General features: G+C 53.1%; 2 protein-coding genes across 3 annotated transcripts in view; one reads left to right on the forward strand and one right to left on the reverse strand.

The window, feature by feature from the left end:
* Positions 1-4,135: 4,135 nt before the first annotated feature.
* Positions 4,136-11,056, reverse strand: BORCS7 (BLOC-1 related complex subunit 7). Of its 2 annotated transcripts, none has more exons than XM_034776758.1 (5): positions 10,904-11,056; positions 9,689-9,751; positions 7,805-7,848; positions 6,980-7,000; positions 4,136-5,249 (listed from the first exon to the last, which is right to left on the reverse strand). In XM_034776758.1, exons 1-5 carry the CDS (start codon positions 11,024-11,026, stop codon positions 5,198-5,200), a joined length of 303 nt encoding a protein of 100 aa, XP_034632649.1. In that variant the 5' UTR covers positions 11,027-11,056; the 3' UTR covers positions 4,136-5,197. The 2 variants fall into 2 exon arrangements, with proteins under 2 accessions (XP_034632649.1, XP_034632648.1); XM_034776757.1 differs by having other exon boundaries at positions 10,877-11,056.
* Positions 11,057-17,704: 6,648 nt separating this feature from the next.
* The window catches only part of LOC117880996 (steroid 17-alpha-hydroxylase/17,20 lyase), a 16,137-nt gene continuing 11,503 nt past the window's right edge, over positions 17,705-22,338 (forward strand). Inside the window, exons 1-2 of the mRNA XM_034777741.1 lie at positions 17,705-18,113; positions 20,923-21,061. Coding sequence (XP_034633632.1) covers positions 17,805-18,113; positions 20,923-21,061 — 448 coding nt within the window. The 5' untranslated portion in view covers positions 17,705-17,804. The remainder of the gene's footprint in view (positions 18,114-20,922; positions 21,062-22,338) is intronic.

Consider the following 22,338-nt stretch of genomic DNA (forward strand, 5'->3'; position numbering starts at 1 on the left):
ATGGCCCCGCCCCCTTTGTGCCCCAGCCCCGCCCCCAACCCCATTCATGGCCCCGCCCCCTTTGTTCCCCAGCCCCTCGTTCCCCCCCGTCTCACCCAGCCCCGCGCACTGGGCTGTCCGGCTCCGTGAGCACCGTGCCAAAGCTGCCACGTGCCATGCGGTGACGTGGTTCCTTGTGGTTCCCCCCCGTCCCTGCAGCACAGTGGGGCAGGTGCTCGGCCCGAGCTGGGCTCGCCCCCCAGGCGAGGGGCCCATTCTGCACTCCCCTCCCATGCTCCCCGCCCCTGGCTTCAGCGCAAGTCAGTGGGGAATTGGGACCAGGTGACCTCACACCCCAGCCACCGCCAGGCACCCAAGGGCAGGATTGAGTGGGATGGGCCAGCCCAGCGACCCTATTCTTCACACCCCAGAACACACCGAGGAGATCCCAGCCCGGGGCGCTGGTTTTCTGGGCATAGGAAGCATATTCACCCCAGGCAATGAAGCAGCCTGTGGTGCTTTGCAATGATGCCATGGCTGAGTTAGGAACATTGGTGATGGTGTCTGGAGGGAATCCAGTCCTCCCTCATCTACTGGAAAGGTGGTGGTGGTGGTGATGTGGCACCTTGGAGCCAACAGGCATGTTATGACATTTTGGGGTTCACCCAGACATGTAAAGGGTACTGTCAGCAACTGCCCTGTAATCTTGGGGTGCCTTAATGCAGCTATGGCTCAGATCCCAGTAGCCAGCCCACAAGCACAAGGTCTCACCCCGACTTCCAGCAGCCTCGTTACTCCTTGTAGGGTAACACCAACAGCCCTTAATCCCAGGTCTCCCCAAATCTGACCTTCCAAGTTCTCAACTGACAGACCTTCAGACTTTTCCCTTCTGGTTCATCATCCCTGAAGGTGTGAAACCAGCCCCCAGATATCAGTTTACTTTGGTACACACACCCTAACAGTTTGCACAACAGAGACCTGCTTGGGGGTAAAAAATAAACAAAAAGTTCATTTAATAGAATAACCACAAACTCAATGACAAAATAGTAAGGGAAGCAAACATGTACAAGTTATACAGCAAATAAACATGAAGAGGAAACTTCAGGCTTTATGCTTCCATTGTAAATAAAATCCCTTTTCTCATACAAACTACCTATTGCCTTTGAAGGATCCCAGCATACCCCCTAACTATATAGAGGATCCACCATTTCACAGAGCGCATCCCGCCTACAGCCTGTCCCTCAGTTTCTGGAAGACTTCAGTTTCAAGTCTTCCTTTCCCTTCCCCCATTTTTTTGTCTCTCCTGGCACCGTGACTCATGGTTAAGACTACGTTTTAGTCACGGGTATTTTTAGTAGAAGACATGGACAGGTCACAGGCAGTAAACAAAAATTCACGGCCCATAACCTGTCCATGACTTGTACTATACACCCCTGACTAAAACTTGGGCCAAGGGGCTGCGGGTGCTCTGCTGGGATGGTCCAGGGGCGCTGCGGGTGCTGGGGGGAGGCAGGTGGCAGCACACAACCAGGACCACTGCTGATACTGGGGGGGGGGGGGGGGGCGGCACACGGCCTAGGACTCCCACTGGTCTGGGGGGGGGCTGGGACTGCTGCTGGGGGGGGAGGGTTGGCGGGGCTGGCAGGCTCTCTACCCAGCTCCACACAGCTCCCCAGAAGCAGCCAGCATGCCCCTGCAGCTCCTAGGGGGATCAAAGGCATCGGTGGCTCCGTGCAGTGCCCCCACCACAAGCGCAGGTTCCACAGCTCCCATTGGCCGGGAACTGCAGCCAATGGGAGCTGCAGGGGCGGTACCTGCAGGCAGGGGCAGCACACAGAGCCCCCTGGCCCCTCCGCCTAGGAGCTGCAGGGACATGGTGGCCGCTTCTGGGGAGCCCCCCCCCCGCAGAGGTAAGCATCGCCCTGCACCCCACCCCGCTATCCCAGCCCACAGCACCTTCCCACACCCAAACTGCTGCTGTCCCAGGGCTGCCCGAGCTGTTCAGGCAGCCCTGGAGCCAGCCACACCGGCCGCTGCAGAGGTCACAGAAAGTCACGGAATCCGTGACAGACATACAGCCTTACTCATGATTATTCAGAATGGAAGAAACTCTAGCCGGGATGTCTTAATGTCTTTCCATTAACTTTAATGATCCACCATTTCCTGGGATAGGCAACAGATGGGTACCCGAAGTCAGGCCATGTCTACACCAGCGACATAAGTTTTGCCGGCGTAAGCGCTCACGTGCACAGCGCTATGGCAGCAGGAGACACTCTCTCGCCGACAGAGTTACCACCACTCACTGAGCTGGTTTTATGACATTGATGGAAGAGCTCTCCCCCATCGGCATAGCGCAGCCCCACGAGTGCTCTTACAGAAGCCCAGCTGTATCGGTACAGCTGGGCCACTGTACGTTTGTAAGTGTAGACTTGGGAGATGCTCCTCCCAGCCTTACTGCTCTGCTGTGAAGTGGAGCTGAAGTTTACGAGCACAGTTTTCTATATACACAGATATATAAATGAATAACCAATCTGTATACATATCTCATAATGACCATCAAGTGCAGAGAATAACCTGCTTTCATAAATGACCTTCCCCAATACACTTTTATAGTACAATGTGCAATCAGTTAGTTCAACTGCTCATGTTTGGGGTTTAAACCTTCTGTTCTCCCCACGGGGTGTCTGGATCCTGACTGTCACACATGTACCAGGAAAAGCTGGAATGGTCCAGCCCTTCTCATCCAACAAAGCAATGCTGCAGGGGTTCATCTTGAGATGACAGACCTACAGGATATGGGGAGAAACACCGCAAGGGGAAACTGGTGAAGGAAAGTCCTTGACCTGCACATACAATAACAAGCCTGCCTAGGGTCTGGAATTTCAGGGCAGCAGCTGTTGCAGTTTTAGTACGAGTCAAGATAAATTTTGTTTTTACAAAGCAGGTGTCAGCACTTCTAGGGACTTGGAGCTCAGTTCTGCTCTCCGATCTGCATGCACAAGTCCCAGGTAGGCCACTGGCGTTAACTGGTGTGTCCAAGGGCAGAATGCTGAATGAACTGTGGTGTGTCAGAGGCCCAAGGAAAGATTAATCTGCTCTCAGTAGTTGCTAGGAAAGCATCCTGCCCAGGATCACTGATTAGCCAATCAGTTTATTCTAATGATGGTTTCCCATTGGTCAAGTGTGCGTCAATCAATATTATGCAAGGGACAGCCGGATGCAGGTGATGCCCTGGAACAAATCGGAATATGCCTGCTGGTGCAACTGAAGTTAGTGCTGCAGAAAAACCAGCTCCTTTTAAATTCCTCTATGGGCTTTTCTTAACAATTAACCTAACACCCCATGTGCAGAAGGGGCAAGCAAAACACAAGATATAGCACCAACTGTCAACCTATTCGGGCCATTGGATCTGCCGGTATCCTCTGGCCTAGTCCTCCTCAGCAGCTAGCTACAGCGCTGTACCGTAATGACACCCTCACTATAGGCTTTGTATTTAAAAAGAGATGAAAATATCTAACTAGGAATAGAAATCTTCTCAGAATTAAAAAAAATAAATAACTCAAAACAGCACCTGTGTTTTTTAACCCTTCCTCTGCCATGCGGAAAGCCCAACCTACCTGCACTGCATTGGGCAGGAGACTCACAAGTGAAACTGACTTTTGAAACAGACCCAAAGGAAAGCTCTGCATACACAGGTGCTGGAACGAGGGGTGCAGCACCCCCTGGCTTGAAGTGGTTTCCATGATGTACAGGGTTTACAGTTGGGTTCAATGGCTCTCAGCTCCCCCACTCTACAAACTGTTCCATCACCCTGTCTGCATAGCTCGAAAGCTTGTCTCGTTCGCCCCTAGAAGTAGGTCTTGTCTCTCTCTAGAAACCTCATCAGATAGAAATATTTCATCTAATCTCACTGATCAAGCTGCATGCAATTTTAAAAAGTGATGAAAAGCACACTCAGTGAATAAAGTGCTTCTCCTATGAGTAAGTGGAGAGGCTATTAGTGACATGGGAAAGCAACTTACAAAAAACCCAGCAACCACCATACAGCATATTTGTCTTGGGCCCAAATTAAAGTCAATGGGAGCTTTGCCACTGACTTTAATGGAAGCAGGCCCATTGAGGGCATCCTTTAAACACACTGTTAGTACCTCACAGCTGTATATCTGAATAGTTTACTGATTCTGTACACAGTTACATAATGAATCCAAGGCTGCTTAATCAAGAACCATAACAGCAATGAAATAGGAGGAATGCAGTTCAAGGCCAAAACAGACAGCAGATGTACTGGCAAGAGAGATAACATTCCAACCCCCCTGCCTTACAATATACACAGAAACTAAGGAACAGCCCAGGGCTAATGACACTCATGACACTCCAGTGACAAAGGACCAGGCAAGTCATCACATGCTGTATGTACCTACGCACCTGGGTTTGAAAATTCTGGCCCAAATTAGGTACCTAAAGCCATATTTAAGCAACTGATTTCCAAAGATGTTGAGCGCACGCAGCGTCCACTGACCAAACTGGTAGTGGTGGCAGCTCAATTCTCCGGAAAAAAAGGACGACGGTTTACGTGTCGAAATGTGAATGTAGGTTCCCACGTGGAAATGCTGGCCCTGCTTTCTGTACTTTGGGGGTGGGGAATGCTGGAACTGTACAACTCAAGCTGTTGGGCAGTGCATCTCCGTCACCGCTCCGGTTAACTTTGTGAAGAACAGGTCCATATTCAGCAGAAATTATAGACCAGGGGGAATTCACCCTAGAGCAGAGGGCCCAGGAAAACCATATAGGTTTGAATGGGACCTCAGTCATGTGTTTGGCATTGGGCTGAATATAAACAACAACACACGTTGCCTTTGATTCATTAGCTGAACAGGCACAATGCCTTGGGGAGAGGGAAACTGCTATTCAAACAGTACATTGCGCAGAAAAGAAAACGGACATGAAAAGTGTTAGTCACAGGCAGGTTTTGGTAAAGTCTGCTTTAAATTAAGCGCAAGCAAGTGATCTAGCCTCCAGTATGGGGAGAGTTTGTGATGAGCAGGTTACAGAGCCCTGCAGGTTCAGTAACACACACACTGCATTTTCACAGCTGACTTTCAGCACAGCTCAGCCTTGCAATGTAACGGCTGAAGCAGGAAGAGACTCTGGAGCTCCACCGACACAGGTCGTCCCATCAGCTCCCGCTAGGTAGGCTGGGTACTTCGCTTCTCCTGCTTCATTTCAGAAGGTGACTCAGCTGGTCCTGAAGATTTGATGAATGCTCGACGCTGGGGACCAGACAGAAGGAAGTGTTCAAAGTCAGATCAGCTCCCCGAATCTCTGTGTTTTGGTTGCTAAATACATGCACATGCCAGTACCACTTGTGCGTGAGGGAACAGAACTGCTCTGTTAGAGAAGTTAGGAGGGGAAAATACCTTGTGAATCAGACAAGACCCATGAGAATGAGGATTAGAAAACATGCCTTATAGTTACAGTTTCAAAGAGCTTAATAGGTTTAGCTTAACAAGGGGAAGGTTAAGGGGTGACTTGATCACCATCTATAAGTGTCCACATGGGGAACAAATATTTAACAATGGGCTCTTTAATCTAGCAGAGGAGGGTATAATGTGAGCCAACAGCTGGAAGTTGAAGCTAAACAAATTTAGACTGGAAATAAGACGTACATTTCTAACAGCGAGAGTAATTAACCATTGGAACAATTTACCAAGGGTCGTGGTGGATTCTCCATCCCTGGCAATTTTTAAAATCAAGATGGGATGTTTTTCTGCTCTCGGAATTATTTTGGGGAAGTTCTGTGGCCTGTGTTATACAGGAGGTCAGACTAGATGATCAAATTGGTCCCTCCTAGCCTTAGAATCTATGAATCATCCAACCCACATCCCATGCCATCACAAAGGCGAGTTGTCTGCAAAGCATGTGACTGGACCAAAGCCAAAAGAACTCAGCACATCTACAAGCACAGAGCGAAGCTTTCCTTTTGCTCAGAAACCATCACAGATCAGAAAGAGTCTGGCGAGTGAGGAACGGTTACAAAGATCCCAAGTGACCTGCAGAGTCTACTTAAACCCTGCAGAGAGGCTGAATGTCAGACGACAGGGGGACTAAACTGAGCCCTGATACAAGTGGGCATAATGCACCCAGGAGGCAACGAGGGCTCCATCCGCTTATGCCAGGGCTACACTGGACCCCGAGCGTGGAATAAAGAGCAATCAGGATCTGGCTTAGGACGCCTAGTGCATTTCATTTGGAAGGATCACAAAGGACTTCACAAACCAAATGACTAGTTGCAGAGAGAACGAGTAGGGTTGGTGGCAATTTACATTTCTTCATAAGTTTTAAAAGAAAAATGTTGTTTCATTCAGAATTTCAGGATTATTTTTTTTCATTCTTGCAATGAAAAAATTCAACACAAAAAGTACATTTCCATTTCAAAATGTCCCTTGCATTTTCCCCCCTTTCTCCCCTCACACTGCTGCTAAGATACCATGGTGATGGGAGCTTGAGATAGGAACTTGGCCAGGATACTAGGATGAACACCCGACTCCTGCAAAAAACGCAACGGACTCTTTAGTGATCACGAGCAATCGGTGCCTTGGTGTTATATCTCATCCATATCCCCGCTAACAGTACAGCATCCCCGAGAGGGGAAAGATCACCCCCTACTGAGTCATCAACATGACTTCATGCAGCACCCTGAGTCTTCCTTGGAGGTTCCTTATCCAAGCAATGGCCTGGTGTGACACCGCTAAGTTTATGAGCAGATTGTTCCCTTCCTTGTACCGTGCGGCCACATCCAGCTTCCTCTGGAGAAAAGAAAACCTCACGCCATTGCTAGGACATGCTGCCTTCATGTCATTGCAGATTTACTTGCTGAAAGTAGAAAGCCCAGCCAGGCATCATGCAAACTATGAGAGAGAATCAGCAGGGACTATCTGCTGAGAGTTAGCAAGAGAGGCGTAAGCGTAATAAATCGGCCAATAAAACAGGCTATACTCACTTCTTCTGAATAGCTTCTTGTCTAGACGAGGAAAGAAGAGAAGAGAAAAGGTATTGTCGGAAAAAATAGCAACAGGGCTAATTATGTGCTGGTAAAAGGGGCTCGACTGACAGCTCCGAAAACTGAAACCATCAATTTGTCTTTAGAACAGGTCCAGCGTGGGCAGCAGCAGGGCACCAGGTCTCAACTCTGACCTGGAGGACAACCTCTTCAGGTGAGAGGGGAGCCCTGTCTCCACGACCTATTCAGTCCTCAGCTGATTGCTAATGGGGGTGCGTGTGTGTCTGTGTGTGGGGGTGTGTGCGGACACCCTCACCCTCTAGGAACTTGATGGAGACTCATCAATTCATGTCTCACACCCACCAAACAGTCATCACATGGTGATGACTACAGGTGACTAGCGTCCTGGACAGAATTCAAACTGGTAGCCTAGAGCTGGAAAGCATCGTGTTGAATATGGAGATTTTTTGCTGGCAGTTGAATGCTTTATCCAGTTTATCCCATGTGACTAGTTCAAGGGACAATGGCTGATGTAGTTTAACACCGAAAGGGACATTGCAATGTGTTTGATCTGAACGGCGTCCCTTTAACAAACTATAGGCCAGCATGGTGAGCTGGCGATAGAGGCTTCCAAACCATGGCCTGCTCGGTCCCAGCAGAGTGGGGGACAGGAGCCCTCCCTCCTGCTGGAATGCCCCATTTTGACCAGCGCTCAAACCAGGCTCCATGCAAAGCCACCACAATGTGGGGCCTTTAAGGGGAATGAAAGGGGTCTCTAGGAGATCAGCCCCACAAAACCCAGAGTACCCATTGCCCCCTACTTACTGGTACTGGAGATGAGTGGTTATGATCGCCATCTTCCTTAGACTCTGCAAAGCACCAAAGGAGGAATTACTGTCCTGAGCATCTCAGCAGAATGAGTATGAGCTGTTCTAGAATGATGACAACTCTACATATCCCTCCAGCAGCTTTTCCCCCCCTCCCCGCCCCCCCATTGCAACCCAATGGAGCTTATAGGCTGCGAAGGAAGAGTTCACCTCACTCACACAGCTACCTCAGGGGAGCTCTTGAACGACTATCACAAACAACCCCGAAAAGACCATTTCTCATCGGTTCTGTTCAGGCCCTTATGCTGCGCTCATCCCCACAGCACCTGAACACTTTCCACTAGTGCATTAAGTGATGGGACGGACATCGCTCGTGTGTGGTTTGTTCTCTCATTCTCTCTCCAGGATGCAAGGAAGGGTCGTCGTTTGGTAGGATTTTAAAAAATACAAACACACGTTGCTATATGTTTCTGTTAGAGGAGGCAAGGTCCAAGAAAGGCGCCTTGCACTTGGATTGGGCTCCTCAGCCCGACCCCTTGCGTTCAGCCCTGTTAAACACCACATCATTCCTACTAACGTTGTATCCACCCTGCTCTCAAATCTCTGCCGTGCTAGTGCCTTGACCAGCTCCCTTGTGAGTCTAATCAACTGCCCAGAGCCTTGTGTTGTTCAGAACTAAACATCTCCTGCATTAGCTTCATGCCACTGCTTCTTGCCTGGTCATTTTGACCTTGCAAGGACAAGCTCACTGATCCTGGAATACTACTGATTGGAGCTGCCTCCCCTGAAAGCAAATATTCTCCCATAGGAACGTGAGAGAATAAACAAGTCCAGAAAACAGCAATGGGGACATTTCTACCCGATCTAGCAAATTTCACTTCAGGACTTTACTCATCCGTCAGTGTCATGAAGTGTAACGAGCCACAGGCCAACAGCAGTTGAAATATAAGTCTGCTGAGGGGAAGGTAAAAAGTGTGCAGCAATACTAAAGACTCTGAACCCCTTCAGTAAGGGGATAATTCAGCACAGACATGGTGCAGCACAACTATTACTGCTCCGGAGATCCAAGCAACTGTGTCTATTACAAAGGATTCTGGTGTTGTGAGCTTCAGGGGAACCCCACAGTTTTGCTTCTGCATTTCAAGAAATCAAAGCTGGCAAGTTTGGTGAAGAATTCCTAGATGTAGTAAGCCCATCCCACTGCACCAGTGCAAGACTGGCCTACAGTGCGCGCTATCAGAAAGAATTACACTACAACAAAATAATAATAATCTGCACTTCTATAGCACCGTCCAGGCCATGATCTCAGAGTGCTTTGCAAGCCTCAGTGAACTGAGCTTAACAACACCCCTGAGAGGTCAGGGGACATTATCACCATTTTACAGATAAGGAAACTGAGGCCTGGAAAGGTTAAGTGCCTGATTTTCACTGACTTCAATGGGAGCTGTGCGTGCTCAGCACCTCCTGAAATTAGGCCATTAATGACATGCCCAAGTTCATGCAGGAAATCTGCAACAGAGCCAGAAACAGAACCCAGATCTCCAAAACCATGCTCTGAAGTGTCCCCAGCCTCTGTTTGCCGGAAGCTGGAAATGGGCGACAGAGGATGAATCACTTGATTACCTGTTCTGTTCATTCCCTCTGGGGCACCTGGCATTGGCCACTGTCGGAAGACAAGATACTGGGCTAGATGAACCACTGATCTGACCCAGTATGGCCATTTTTATGACTCCTAGATCTGTACTTAAGCCACAAGATTCCCCTTCCGTATTCTGCACTGATGAGTAGGATGCACTGCCTTGCAGCCCCACTCTCTGTGCCAAAATCCAGCGCTTCCTATTAATCAGAAATGCCATTACTTCAGCAGATAAACGTTCCTTACATCTTCCGAGTGCAGGATGGCATCTTCTTGCATCACCATGTTTCTAGCAGCATGACCCAGGAGCTGAAAAACAGACACACAAACCGCAGTCAGAAGTCCCAGGCCACCGGGGATTTCTTGTGGCTGCCACTCAACAGATCTGCACATGGAATTGATTTAATTGGGAATTCACTTCATTGGGTTTCTTTTGGAATTAACTCTGCCATGATCATTCCTTGGATGAAACAGACTAGCAGAGAACTGGGTTTCCTGCAGCATCTTTCATGAAAGAGGTAACAATGCGTTTTACAGTGAGATATGGCGTCAGCAGTGACAGTGATGGTGTAGGCAAATGCAGCAGCCAGTGCACTCAAGAATGGTTCTGCGGTAAAAACCTGTTTTGCTAGATAGGGGGTGCGCTGGACTTGGGGATCTGCCATCTCAGGGTCCAGAAGTATTTTCCTCTCCCTAACTTTTGGGATTTGAAGAAGGCCACGCTCCAGGTCTCCAATGCGCTGGCCAGCTCTGGAGAGGATTTCCAGAGGTTAAGACTGTACATATGCATTCTGAGTCAGCGCCCCACACCCACATCAGGTTCTCATTCATCCCCTGTGCCGTGTCCACACAGCAGATTATGCTCGGACCAAGGACGGGGCAGAGTGACTGCTCCCCGGCCGAAGACTCCAGGTCAAGGCCTGTATCAAACACACATGAGCTGTATTCATCCAGAGCCCCCCAGGCTGTTTTGCTGGGAGATTTTAGTTACACTCGGCCCCTCCGATTGGGATGGGTTGCTGGGGCAACTCGCAAGGGGACACGCGCTGGGTCCCAATCTGCGGCAGGGATGCCAAGGGTGCTCGGAGCGCAGCGGGGGAAAGGGATCAGGGAGGGGAGGAGCAGGTCGCTCCCCCACCCCAGCCAGACCTCAGTCCCCTTCTCAGGTAGGGGGGAGGGGAGGGAGAGGCGGGGGGGGGGGGGCCTTGGGCAAGGGCAGTTCCCAGCATGCACTGCTCCGCCCAAGCCCCGCTGGGAGCGCCCCGCAGCGTGGGCAGCACAAGGCAGCGATGTGACGTTTTGACCCTGCTCCAGCCGGACCCAGAGACCCTGGCCCCCCACGGAGCATTCCCCCGGCCGGACTACATTTCCCAGCACACCCCGCGGCTGGCGCGCTGCATGCTGGGTGTTGTAGTCCCGGCGGCGGGCCCTCACCTCGGAGCTCCGCGAGCCTTTCAGCACCTGCTTGGTGAGGGCGATCACGTCGGTGCCGCAGCCGGTCACCCTGTCGATCAGCAGCCCCTTCACCGAGCGGCCGAACCGCGCCTGGGCATCAGCCGCGCTCCCTGCCGGAGCCGCCGCCATCTTGGGGCTGCCACAGCCTGCGCCCCGCCCCCTCAAGGCCGGGCGACGGCAAGCGCCGGAGGACAGACTAAATGGGAAGGCGAAGCAGGGTCTGGGCGCCTCCTGGCTCCAGCCTGGCCATGGGGATGGGGCTGCCCTGCCAGGGATCGGTGGCACCAGCCCCCAGAGGGGTTCTGCCTGGTGGTACAGGTCTCTGCAGCAGGGGCAGTGAGCTTTGCAGTGAGGGGCACATGGCCCTGGTTAGTGACCTGTCGTGGGGTCCCATGGGCACCCCGCCCTGGGCGAGGTCCTAGGCCACATGGTTTGTTTGGAGGGGAGAGGGTTTGCCAACCCCCTGCACTATTCAAGCACAGTTTCCTTGCAGAATCCTCACTCTGGCAGCTAGGGCACAGAGCGATTTCAGCCTGATGCCTCCCAGGTCCTGTCTGGGAGAGGATACATTGTTGCTCCCCTTTCCTCTCACCCCACCACCCCACTCCCTTGCAGTGATCCAGGTTTCTGGGGCAGCTGCTCCTAACGACTCGGTCACCTGGGAATATGAAATCTCCGATCATACCCTGGCCCGTTCAAACAAGCTGTTTCTCAGCCCCAACCCCTCCACGTGATTTTTGGCAGCACGTTGTCAGTGTGGTGGGGAAATCGAGGCAGGGCGGGGGTGGGGGGGCAATGTTCTGCAGCCGCAGGTTGAATAATGAGCTCTCTGCAGTGCCAGATGTGCACTGAGCCACAGGCAAGGAGCCTCAACCCCCCGACACACAACTTCTCCGCTCAGCGTTCCCAAACCAGGGCAGGCAACAACAAAAGGGCACTTCCCAGCCCTAGTGGGGCCCTGTCACAGGAACAGGCAGCGGGAACACTGATCTGATCCCCCACCCCATACGACCCCGCGCTTTCCAATGGCCATGTGGGACTATGGGGCAACTTCAAAAATCAGGGCCAGCTGTGGGATGTCCTGCCCAGCAAGGGGCACTTGAGAGGTATGCCCGGTGGCTGTGCCCTTCCTGTTGATCCCAACCAGCTGGCAGTGCTGTGCCCAGCTCAGAGGCTGGGTCAAGCATGCACAGTGTCTGTCAGATGCTTAGTTTTATGGTCCCCAGTTGCAGGGCTCTTGTCTGTGGGGGTGGGAAGAGGGTACGGGTAACGCTCAAATTCCTGCCTTGGCAACTTTGTTTACAGCCATGCAGCTAATTCGCCGTACCTGGATGATTTGCCATCTGCTGTCTTTAAAACAAAGGCACCTGTGACAGCAGCCCGGCACGTGCCAAGACGAGCAACACTAAAATAACAACCCTCTGGCCTAAGCCCAGCCCTCCTGATTGACCCTGTGCTAACAAGCAAGTGTGTGCCGTGCAGCAGAGCCAGCCAATCCAACCCTACAATAACAAAACTGCCTTGGGAGCCAGTGACCTGTATGTGCCCGGCTGTTGGTTACTTCGCTTCTCATTGATTACTGAGGTTTGTCTACACTACAGGCAGGGCCGGCTCCAGCGCAGCAAGCAGGTGTTCGGGGCGGCCAATGGAAAGGGGCGGCACGTCCGGCTCTTCGGTGGCGATTCAGCAGCAGGTCCCTCAGTCCCTCGCGGAGGGAAGGACTTGCCGCCGAATTGCCGCCGAAGAATGAAGCGGCGTGGTGGGGCTGCCGCCAAAGTGCCGCCGATCGCTATCGCGGCTTTCCCCCCTCCCCCCTCGCCGCCACTTGGGGCGACAAAAACCCTGGAGCCGGCCCTGACTACAGGGGCTAGAGCCTCGATACATAGCTATGTCAGTGCAACCTGTAGTGTAGACGCTGCCTATACTGATAGAAGGGTCTTTTCTGTCACTGTCGGAAAACCACCTCTCCTGTCCCAGCAATGATAGCTAGGTCGAAGGACGCATCCTTTCGTCAACCTAGCTGCATCTACAAGCTCAGCTTTGCTACAGCGGTCAGCGGCATGGATTTTTCACACCCCTGAGAGCCATGGCTATGCTGACCTAAACTCTAAGCATAGACCAGGCCTCAATGTGCACAGGAAAAATTCAAAGCGTCCACTTCCCTTCAGAACGATAACAATGCTTCTTATTTACTTTTCATCATAGGATCTCAAAGTGATTTACAGACACTAGGGAGTCGGTCGTCCCCCAGTAGGCAGGAGAGTATAATTAACTCCATTTTGCAGATGGGTAAACAGGCCCAGAAGGGCTAAGTGACTTGCCCCAATTCACATAGCAAGTCAGTGGCAAAGTTGGGCATGGAACCCGAGTCTTAGCTCCCAGACCCCTGCACTGCCCACTTGCCAACACTCCTTTGATATTATAACCTTCGCCCCTAGCTTTCACGTCTTGAGATTGCTCTTCTTACACCGCCTTGGGAAAGACATCGCTGGTCTTGGCCCAGGGAAACGCGTCATCTTTGTACTTGTAAATAAACTGCTTCGTGGCTGCTTTAAAGGCAGGATGACTGCTAACATACTACCAATGTACTGCTGCTAATATAACAGTTTGCACTACTATAGCTCTTGAGAGTCTCAAAGGAGATGATCACGTGCCTCAGAGCTCCCCTCACTCATTCTCATGGGTAAGTCGTATCCTTTTTATTTGGGGGAAACTGAGGCACAATGCAGGCCTACATCCCCGCACCTGCATTGTCATTTGCATTACTTCCCCTCCCACTGCCCCCGTCTCATTCCCCCAAGTAGTAGCTTTACAAACCCTCGGAAAAGTAACTGACGTTGTCCACTTCCTAAAGCCCACTCTGCTAAATCTGTCCCCAAGGGTACAGTGGAAATCAGGCAGCATCAGAGAGAGAACTCGGAGCTCGGCCAACACGACAAGCCCTTAATTGCAGCACATGTGGTTTATCTTCGCTCTGGAACATACCGTCTTGTCCGTGTCATTTAAGCGTACGCTCCGAGCCCTGTCCTGGCCATTACCTTGAGGAGTTCAAGGGAACCCAGCCACTGAGGACAGCTGGCAAGGCCACCAGAATGGAAAAGGGGGGATGCTAGGAAGCTGGGACAGCATCAGCCTTCCCGATGGCAGCTGGAAGGATGTCATGGAGTCTTGACTCCATGGCAAAAAGGAAACTGACCAGACTTAAACCAGATGTAAACCCAAGCAGCCTCAGCAAGATGCCCATTGTAAAGGGGCAGCTAGTCCTTCATAGAACCATAGGGTTAGAAGGGACCACAAAGGTCATCTAGTCTAACCGCCTGCCAAGATGTCAGATTTATGGTGGCTAAACCATTCAAGACAGATGGCTCCAGCCTCCGTTTGAAAACCTCCAGTGAAGAAGCTTCCACAACCTCCCTAGGCGTCTGTGCCATTGTCCTACTAGTCTTACAGTTAGGAAGTTTTTCCTGAGAGTTAATCTGCCATTCCGTAGTTTGAACCCACTGCCCTTCATCCTGCCCGTTTACGCAGTAGCAATAATATTCATAAAAATACGCTGCCCTTCTACAGAACTTTCCATCCCACCATCTCAGACTGCTCCACAAGTTAATTAGACTGCACAATACCCCTGTGGATGTATGTTCCTCACTCTCCAATCTTAGAGCAGTTCCCTTTCATGGTGACAGCTGGATCCTGCCATTAAACCCAGTAGGTAGGAAACTGTTCTCCAGAAGCCCCCCTTTGAGCCCCAATTAATTGTAACTCTGCGTGGCAGCAGAGCGGTGTCGGCTTCATTCACCGCAGGCTGGGTTCATTTCCCACGAGCAGCGGGAGAAGACGCACTCACGGTACATGTACACCCTACCCCAAGGCTGAGCCAGAAAACAAAGCATTGCTTTATCACATAGCTCATAAGCTGCAAAAAAGCAGAGGTGAAGCCATACTTAACCACAGCACTACTCCACACCCCAGCCCGCCTTTTCCCAGAGAACACACAACCCGTGGCTGCCCTCTGTCACAGAGGGCCAGTTGAAGAATGGGTACAAAGTTTTGGAGGCAAATTTCTCCGGTTAATTCACTCCCTCCCCAGGTGCCGTGGGACGTGTGCTGAGCACTCAGAATGCCTGCAGGTGGTCGCGGCACCAGCTAACGAGGCCCTCCGGTGCTCTCGGTGGACACAGAGAAGGGAATGTGCATGAGGCAGGCAATAAAGTTGCCTCATGTCTCAGACTTGGGGTCCAAATTCTGCTCTGAGGTAAATCCCTTGCGACGCCATTTTGTTCGGCAGAGGCTCTCCACAGCTGCACCCATGTACCAGGGAGCCCCTAAGCTAGAGCGGGCTGGTGCTTTTTCTCCCCCATGGTGTCTAACCTGTGGGGAATCAGTGCAAAAGGAATCCACATTCATTGCTAAAGATTCAGGGCTGTGAGGCCCACCTCTTTCAGGCCACCTTTCAAGAGGACTCCCACTGCCACAGGAAACCCCACCACGTGGGGTCCTGCCCTGCTCCATCCTCTGCCTTGGCTCTTCTTCCAGATCTGTCTCCCCCAGTAGCGTAGCTAGGGGGGTTCAGGGGAAGCGTGGGGCGCAATGGTTGAGGAGCCTGGCCACTTCGCTCCTCCGGCCGTGCCCGCCGCCCTCTCCCCCCCTTGCCTGCAGGACCCAGCGGCGGCCCGGCAGGCTCCGCTTTTGAAAAAAATGCTGGGCTGCCCGGGCGAGGGAACCAGGAAGCTGCCGGGGAGAGGGGATCTGCCCGCCAGCTGCTGCCCGCCCACTGCTCCGCTCCCCCCAGCCCCCAGGAGAAGCGAGCAGTGCCCGCCCGCCACCCCTTCCCCTGCGCCCGCCCCCCCCCCAAGCACCTCCGAGGGGGGGCGCAGCATGGCCGCAGCGTGGCCAGAGGAGCCGGGGGGGGGCGCGGAGCGGCCAGAGGAGGAGCCAAGGGGGGCGTGGCCAGAGGAGGAGCCAAGCGGGGGCGCCTTTTTTATGTTTGCTCCCCCTGCACTGAGAAGCTGGCTACCCCACTGGTCCCCCCCTCAGTGGGTCAACCCCTGGCTACGGCACTGCCGCATGAAGAAACTGCAGCTGGGTTCACCCAATGTGCTGCAAACACAGGAGCGGACATCATATGGCACAAGGGCCTTTTTAACGTCTTCGAGTACATCTGACATTGTGGTACTTCCTACGGACGGGGAAAGGCCATGCATCAGAGCAGGAAGGGTCCTTTAAGGCTGTTCCAAAAGAAGCCAGTTCCCTTATGAGTTGTTTCCTGTTTGATTGAAAAATAACTGTCCTTCTTTCTACACAGTGGAACTATATAACTGTAGAGCCTGGATATTTCAAAGCACCCCGAAGACACTTGAAAGAGAAGGTTAAGGGGTGACGATCACCGTCTGTAAATACCTATGGGAGGGACAGACATTTGAGATTAGCAGCTGCTTCAGTCTAGCAGACAAAACCTATGATGGAAATATCCTATCTCCTAGAACTGGAAGGGACCTTGAAAGGTCATTGAGTCCAGCCCCCTGCCTTCACTAGCAGGACCAAGTACTGATTTTCCCCCAGATCCCTAAATGGCCCCCTCAAGGATTGAGCTCACAACCCTGGGTTTAGCAGGCCAATGCACAAACCACTGAGCTATCCCTCCCCCAACAGCTAATGGCTAGAAGTTGAAAATGGACAGGCTTAGACTAGCATTAAAGGTGCATATTTTTAACAGGGAGGGTAATTAAACACTGGAACAACTTACCCAGGGTTACGGTGGAGTCTCCATCACTGGCAAATATTAAATCCCGTTTTTCTAAAAGACCTGCTCTAGTTCAAACAGGAATGAATTCAGGGAAGTCCCATGGCCTTTGTTATCCAGGTCTGATCACTTGGGGAATGGACGCTGTTAATGTGCCTTTTGTGGCTAGCCATACAAACCGTCCTTCTGTGCTATTTTGTCATTTTGGCTGTTCCCAATAGCCACTATCCAGATACTTTGGCAATATAAAAACACAGCCGTGGTCCCTTCTCTGAGCTCTGATGTTTGGTGCCCTCCCTAGCTCCTTGTTCCCAGAGTACGCAGTGAATCAGGCGAGAATGGCTCTAAGAAGTGGGTTTTAAGTTGGGAGATCCAGTGGTGTTGGCTCCCTACTGATTCAGAGGGAAGACCGCCCCTCTACTGGATTTCCAACACCACTTCCTGCAGCACTTCACGGCTCTTCCAGCAATGTACTGCTGACCTAGCCCGAGGCTACTTAGCTCATGAGAGCTGCCCAGATTCCTGCACAAGCAGACGGGTCCCCAGGGAGTCACTAAGGAAGGGCTCCTGATTATTAACAGCACTGGATTAGGATGCTGAAGGCCTGGGTTCAAGTCCCACCTTTGGCCAGTCTCTTACTCCTTGAATGGTCCCCATGTGTACAATGGGGATTGAAATCTTCCTTTGTCTAAGTGGATTGTAAATGGTTAGGGGCCGGGATTGGCTCTCGCTGTACAGCACCTGCTCCAATGGGGCCACAATCTCACTTGGGGCCTCTAGCTGCCACCCTAATGCACATAACAGTAAGAAAGTCTTGCCATGTGTCCTGGCAAAGATAACACTCCCTAGGTTTGCTCTGACCCCATGAGGCTCTGCTGATCCTCCCTGCCTGCCAAACCCACAACCCCTGTTGATATTGCTGGGGATTTTCTGGGATTTTTAGGAGCTGGCAAAGACCAGCTCAAGACGGATTCTGCTCTCGCTGCGCTGGCAGCCGGGAGGCTGGCTGCATTCCAGCCCAAGTGAGTGGTTATCTTCCAAGCTATTGATAACACAGCCCTCTGCAAGGCAACAGGCAACCCCAACCAAGGCAATGTCAGTGAAAGCCTTTAAAAGGGACTGCGCCTCGCTCGCTCCGGGGAGAGCTGACAGCCACATCGAAGGACGATGGTCCCACTCCTGGGCGCGCTGCTCCTGGTGCTGGCACTCCTCTCCTTCTGGAGACTGGCAAAGGGGAAAACAGAGCCCAGGCCCAAGTACCCTAGGAGCTTGCCCTCTCTGCCTATCATCGGGAGCCTGCTACATCTGTCCGGTAACCCACAGCTCCACCTCCTCTTCCACAGCCTGCAGAAGAAATACGGCAGCCTCTACTCCCTGAAGATGGGCTCCCACTACATGGTGGTGGTGAACCACTACCTGCATGCCAAGGAGGTGCTGCTGAAGAAGGGAAAGATCTTTGCCGGCCGGCCCCACACCGTAAGTAACCCACACGGCCCTGTCCCTCTAGCTGCCTGGGAGAGAAAGGCAGCAAAGCCTAGTGAGTAGAGCACAGGGGTGGGAGACCTGGGTTCTATTCCCAGCCGGCTGGGGGTCCTTGGGCAAGGCATTTCCCCGCTCTGCGCTTCAGTTTCCCCATCTCTAAAAGCAGGGGAATAATACCCCACCTTGCAGCGCTTTAAGATCGTTGAATGACAGGTGCCAAACACACTAGGGCAGTGGGTCAGACCCTTTCCACTATGGTGACCCCACATTTCCATCTAGTCAGAAAGAAGGGGAGGAGTGACTGTGAGACCCATCCACCCCGACTCCCTGACCTGTTCATAGCTCCCAGCTTGAGGTCCCACACAAGGGGGGGGAACCATGCTCCTGTTAACCCTTCAGCTGCTGTGCTGGAACTAAAGCCCCTTTATTCATGTAGGTGGCACCCTCGTGATAAAGGTGGCTGGTTCTCAGGGTACCCAGGCTCGTGAGTCACCTGGTTACCCCCCGACCTCCAGCATACAGGAATTCTGCTTGTGCTTAGCTGGAGGCCAGCTCCTAACACCACCAGCCTGTTAGCCAGCCAAGCACTCTCCTCCGGGCTAGGCCTTACTTTGCCTTGCAGGGCAACAACAGGTGCACCGCACTTCCCACATCCCTTTGAAGTGTTGCCCTGGGCTAGCCAGCCCCTGACATTGGCTACGCTCAGAAATCCCAGGCTTGCTGTCCCCAAAGGCACAGTCTATGCACCAGAAGGTCAAATTCAGCCCCAAACCAGCGCTTGATTTAACACCATAGCCCAGAACTATATTTATAGTGAAAACACCACTAAGTTTGTTATCAGAGTTTAGAGCTTCAGGAGCTGGTGAGTAAGGAACCTGGACACAAAGGGTTACACATAAAACAAAATAATACCATGCTTTCCAGAGACTAAACAGAACTCACAGGTTCACCTCCTGCCTATAGCAGTTTCTCTCACCCCAAATTTTGACCAAGGCTGGTTGTGATCCGGTTTTCATGGGTACCAATGCACTGCCTTTTTACTTCCTAGGGGCAGGAGAAGGGGGTGTTAGGGTGACAGGACAGCAATTGTGAAAAATCGGGACGGGGTGGGGGCTAATAGGAGCCTATATAAGAAAAAGACCCAAAAATTAGGACTGTCCCTGTAAAATAGGGACATCTGGTCACCCTAGGGGGTGTCCTCTTTGTCTTCTCTGTGCATCCCCAAAGTTTATTATCTGTCCTCAGAGGCAGTATCACCCCTCACCCCCACCGTCACTTGTTTTTTCTGTGTGCTCTTCCCTGTTATGTTCGTGTCTCTCTGTTGACTTGGTATATCGATCTGCACCCATTGTGTTAGCTTCCTATGCTTTATTTACACGCTGACAGAGAAACGGGAACAAACATCCTTTCTCTGCCAGAAAACCTGTCTGGCCAACGCTGTCTTGGTACAGACGTTAAAACGTATTTCCAGTCTCTGTGCATAACACCTCACGTAGTCTCTGTACATACATGTCACAACGCCTCTGATGACCAGTGTGACCCCAGCTTTCCCTTTAGACCTCACCTGACATTCTTTGGTGAACCAGAATAGACAGCCCAGAATCCGGCTATGTCTGAAACCGCTTGTCAGCTGGCATTGAGAGGGTCTCTTGGGTCACAACAGGGTTACTTCAGTATGTGACAGTAATGACCCCACCACGGCAGCGTCTCTACTCACAGCTGGCTCCTGAAGGCCACTCGGGGTTTTTCCCCCTTTGCTTTATTTATCCCCACAACATTAGCGTGACCCTGCTGACCCAGGCTGCAGGTCCAGGGACATGTATGTGTCCCAGAGGAACCTCCTGGCCACATTCCCCTTCTGGTTTCAATGGGGGAGGGCACATCACTTCTTGTCCCAAACTGTTGGGTGAGACTGGCATGCACTGTTAAAGCGGGGCTGCGTTCCATCCCATGAAATGCGTGGCTGCATTTCAGTGCTGGGTTAAGCTGCTCTGGTGCCTGCATAACATGCAAAGCTCTCCTAGATGCTCTGGGATGAAATGTGCTCTCGGGATGGTTTCACTGACTGTGTGTAGGGCTTTACAGATCCCCAAAGGGCCAAATTTACCATTGATCCAAGAGATGCAGCTCTGCCAGCCCCAGTGATGTTGAATTTGCGTAGGGCGAGAAAGTGAAGGGTGGGAGGAGGAGGGCTCGGTGGAGGTGAAAGTCTGCCTCCCCAGCCCTAACCAAGCAGACTGGAACTGCAGCCAAGTGGGCAGGACAGGAAGACATGCCAGCCACTCCCACGCCGCCACTCCATCAGCCCTGTAACTCCAGCCGCAGACAGGACAAAGCTCAGGCACCAAACCCCAGAGACCTGCGGGCCGGAGGCCGGGCTGGCCCATTTCCTCCCCCGTCGAATCCCAGCCACGCTGTTCCTTAAATATCCAGAGGGGGGCACCAGTGCCCAAGACAAGGCACTCCTGTGTGCCACGCAGGTTACAGGCGCTGTCCCCGTTGTTCACCCCGCAGCGCCCGGGGGGACTTGGAGGCAGCCCCGTGTGTCCCCCATGGCCATGCAGAGCACTAGACCTTGGCTTAGCCCCTTGGGCTCGGCCGGAGCTAGGCACTGCACGTCTGATCCAGGTCAAGTCCAACGCCCGGGGGGCCGGGCCCCAGGGAAGAACCCCGCCGTCGTCAGGCCGGGATGGTGCAGAAGTGGCAAGGTGACATCGCTGGCTCCCAGGCCAGGCTTTCCACCCCCCTCTCGCTGTCCTGCCAGCGGCGGAGAAGATTGCTATGTCCCTCTCTTCGCCCTCAGGTGACCACGGACATGCTGACCAGGGACGGCAAAGACATCGCCTTCGCCAGCTACACCCCGCTCTGGAAATTCCAGCGCAAGCAGGTGCATGCGGCATTCTCCCTGTTCGGAAAAGGGACGCTGGGCCTAGAGAACATCAGTAAGTGTTGCTCCCCTGCCTCTGCATCTAGGGAGGCCGGCCAACCGCGGCAGAGGGGACGGAGGGGCTAGCGGGTAGGGTGCAGCGCTGGCAGCCAATGGACCTGGCTTATATTCCTGGCTCCACCACAGATTCCTTTGGCAAGTCACAGTAGTGTTCTGTGCCTCAGTTTCTCCCATCTGTTCACTGACCTACCCCACGTTTGACCTACCCCACATCTATCCCGGGCTATCCCAGCCCCGGGCTCCCCGCACGCACGGTACCGCCGGTACCTCCCAATCCCGCCCTGCAGGCCCCGGGCTATCCCAGCCCCGGGCTCCCCGCATGCACGGTACCGCCGGTACCTCCCAATCCCGCCCTGCAGGCCCCGGGCTATCCCAGCCCCGGGCTCCCGGCACACACGGTACCGCCGGTACCTCCCAATCCCACCCTGCAGGCCCTGGGCTATCCCAGCCCCAGGATCCCCGCACGCACGGTACCGCCGGTACCTCCCAATCCCGCCCTGCAGGCCCCGGGCTATCCCTGCCCCGGGCTCCCCGCACGCACGGTACCGCCGGTACCTCCCAATCCCGCCCTGCAGGCCCCGGGCTATCCCAGCCCTGGGCTCTGCACGACATGCCTTAATCACAAGGGGGGCCCTGTGAAAAGCACGATTTCACGGCCTGCGCGGAAAGCGCAGCATTAGCCCTGTCCCGTGACTTTTCCAACAGCAGGGCGGAGGAAGTGCCATCCGCGTGCGCCGGTCTCGTGCTGCGTGCGGCTCACACCACGGCAGCAGTTCAGAGAGGGTCGGCAGCTGGTTGCAGGCGAGGCCCATAGCTAGTGGCACCGCTGCTTGGAAAACGAGCTACGAGGCGCAGCGAGCGTGAGATCAGCCCACACGGATGCCTGGTACTGCTTCCTTCCAGTCTGGGGACGACGTGGTGGCTGCGCTTATTCTGGGAAAATCGATACTTTACCCGTGACGCTGCTGGGAATTTTTACCAAATCAGCCATGAGTTTTACTGGGCCTGACTCATGAGCTGGGACACACGTTGTTTTTCCAGTCTCATCTTCCTGGCCTCCCCCACAACCCACAGGCATCGATTGCATCAGCCCAGACCTCATCACGTTACCTGCTCCCCTGCTAATCCGGTCACGGGCTCCCCTACAACGCTGCCAATACCCCTCGAGCCCGACCCACAGCCCCCTGATATTCCAGTCACGGGCTCCCCTACAACGCTGCCAATACCCCTCGAGCCCGACCCACAGCCCCCTGCTATTCCAGTCACGGGCTC

The sequence above is a fragment of the Trachemys scripta genome, chromosome 7 (assembly GCF_013100865.1).
Source record: "Trachemys scripta elegans isolate TJP31775 chromosome 7, CAS_Tse_1.0, whole genome shotgun sequence".
In the NCBI taxonomy this organism is placed as follows: Eukaryota; Metazoa; Chordata; order Testudines; family Emydidae; genus Trachemys; species Trachemys scripta.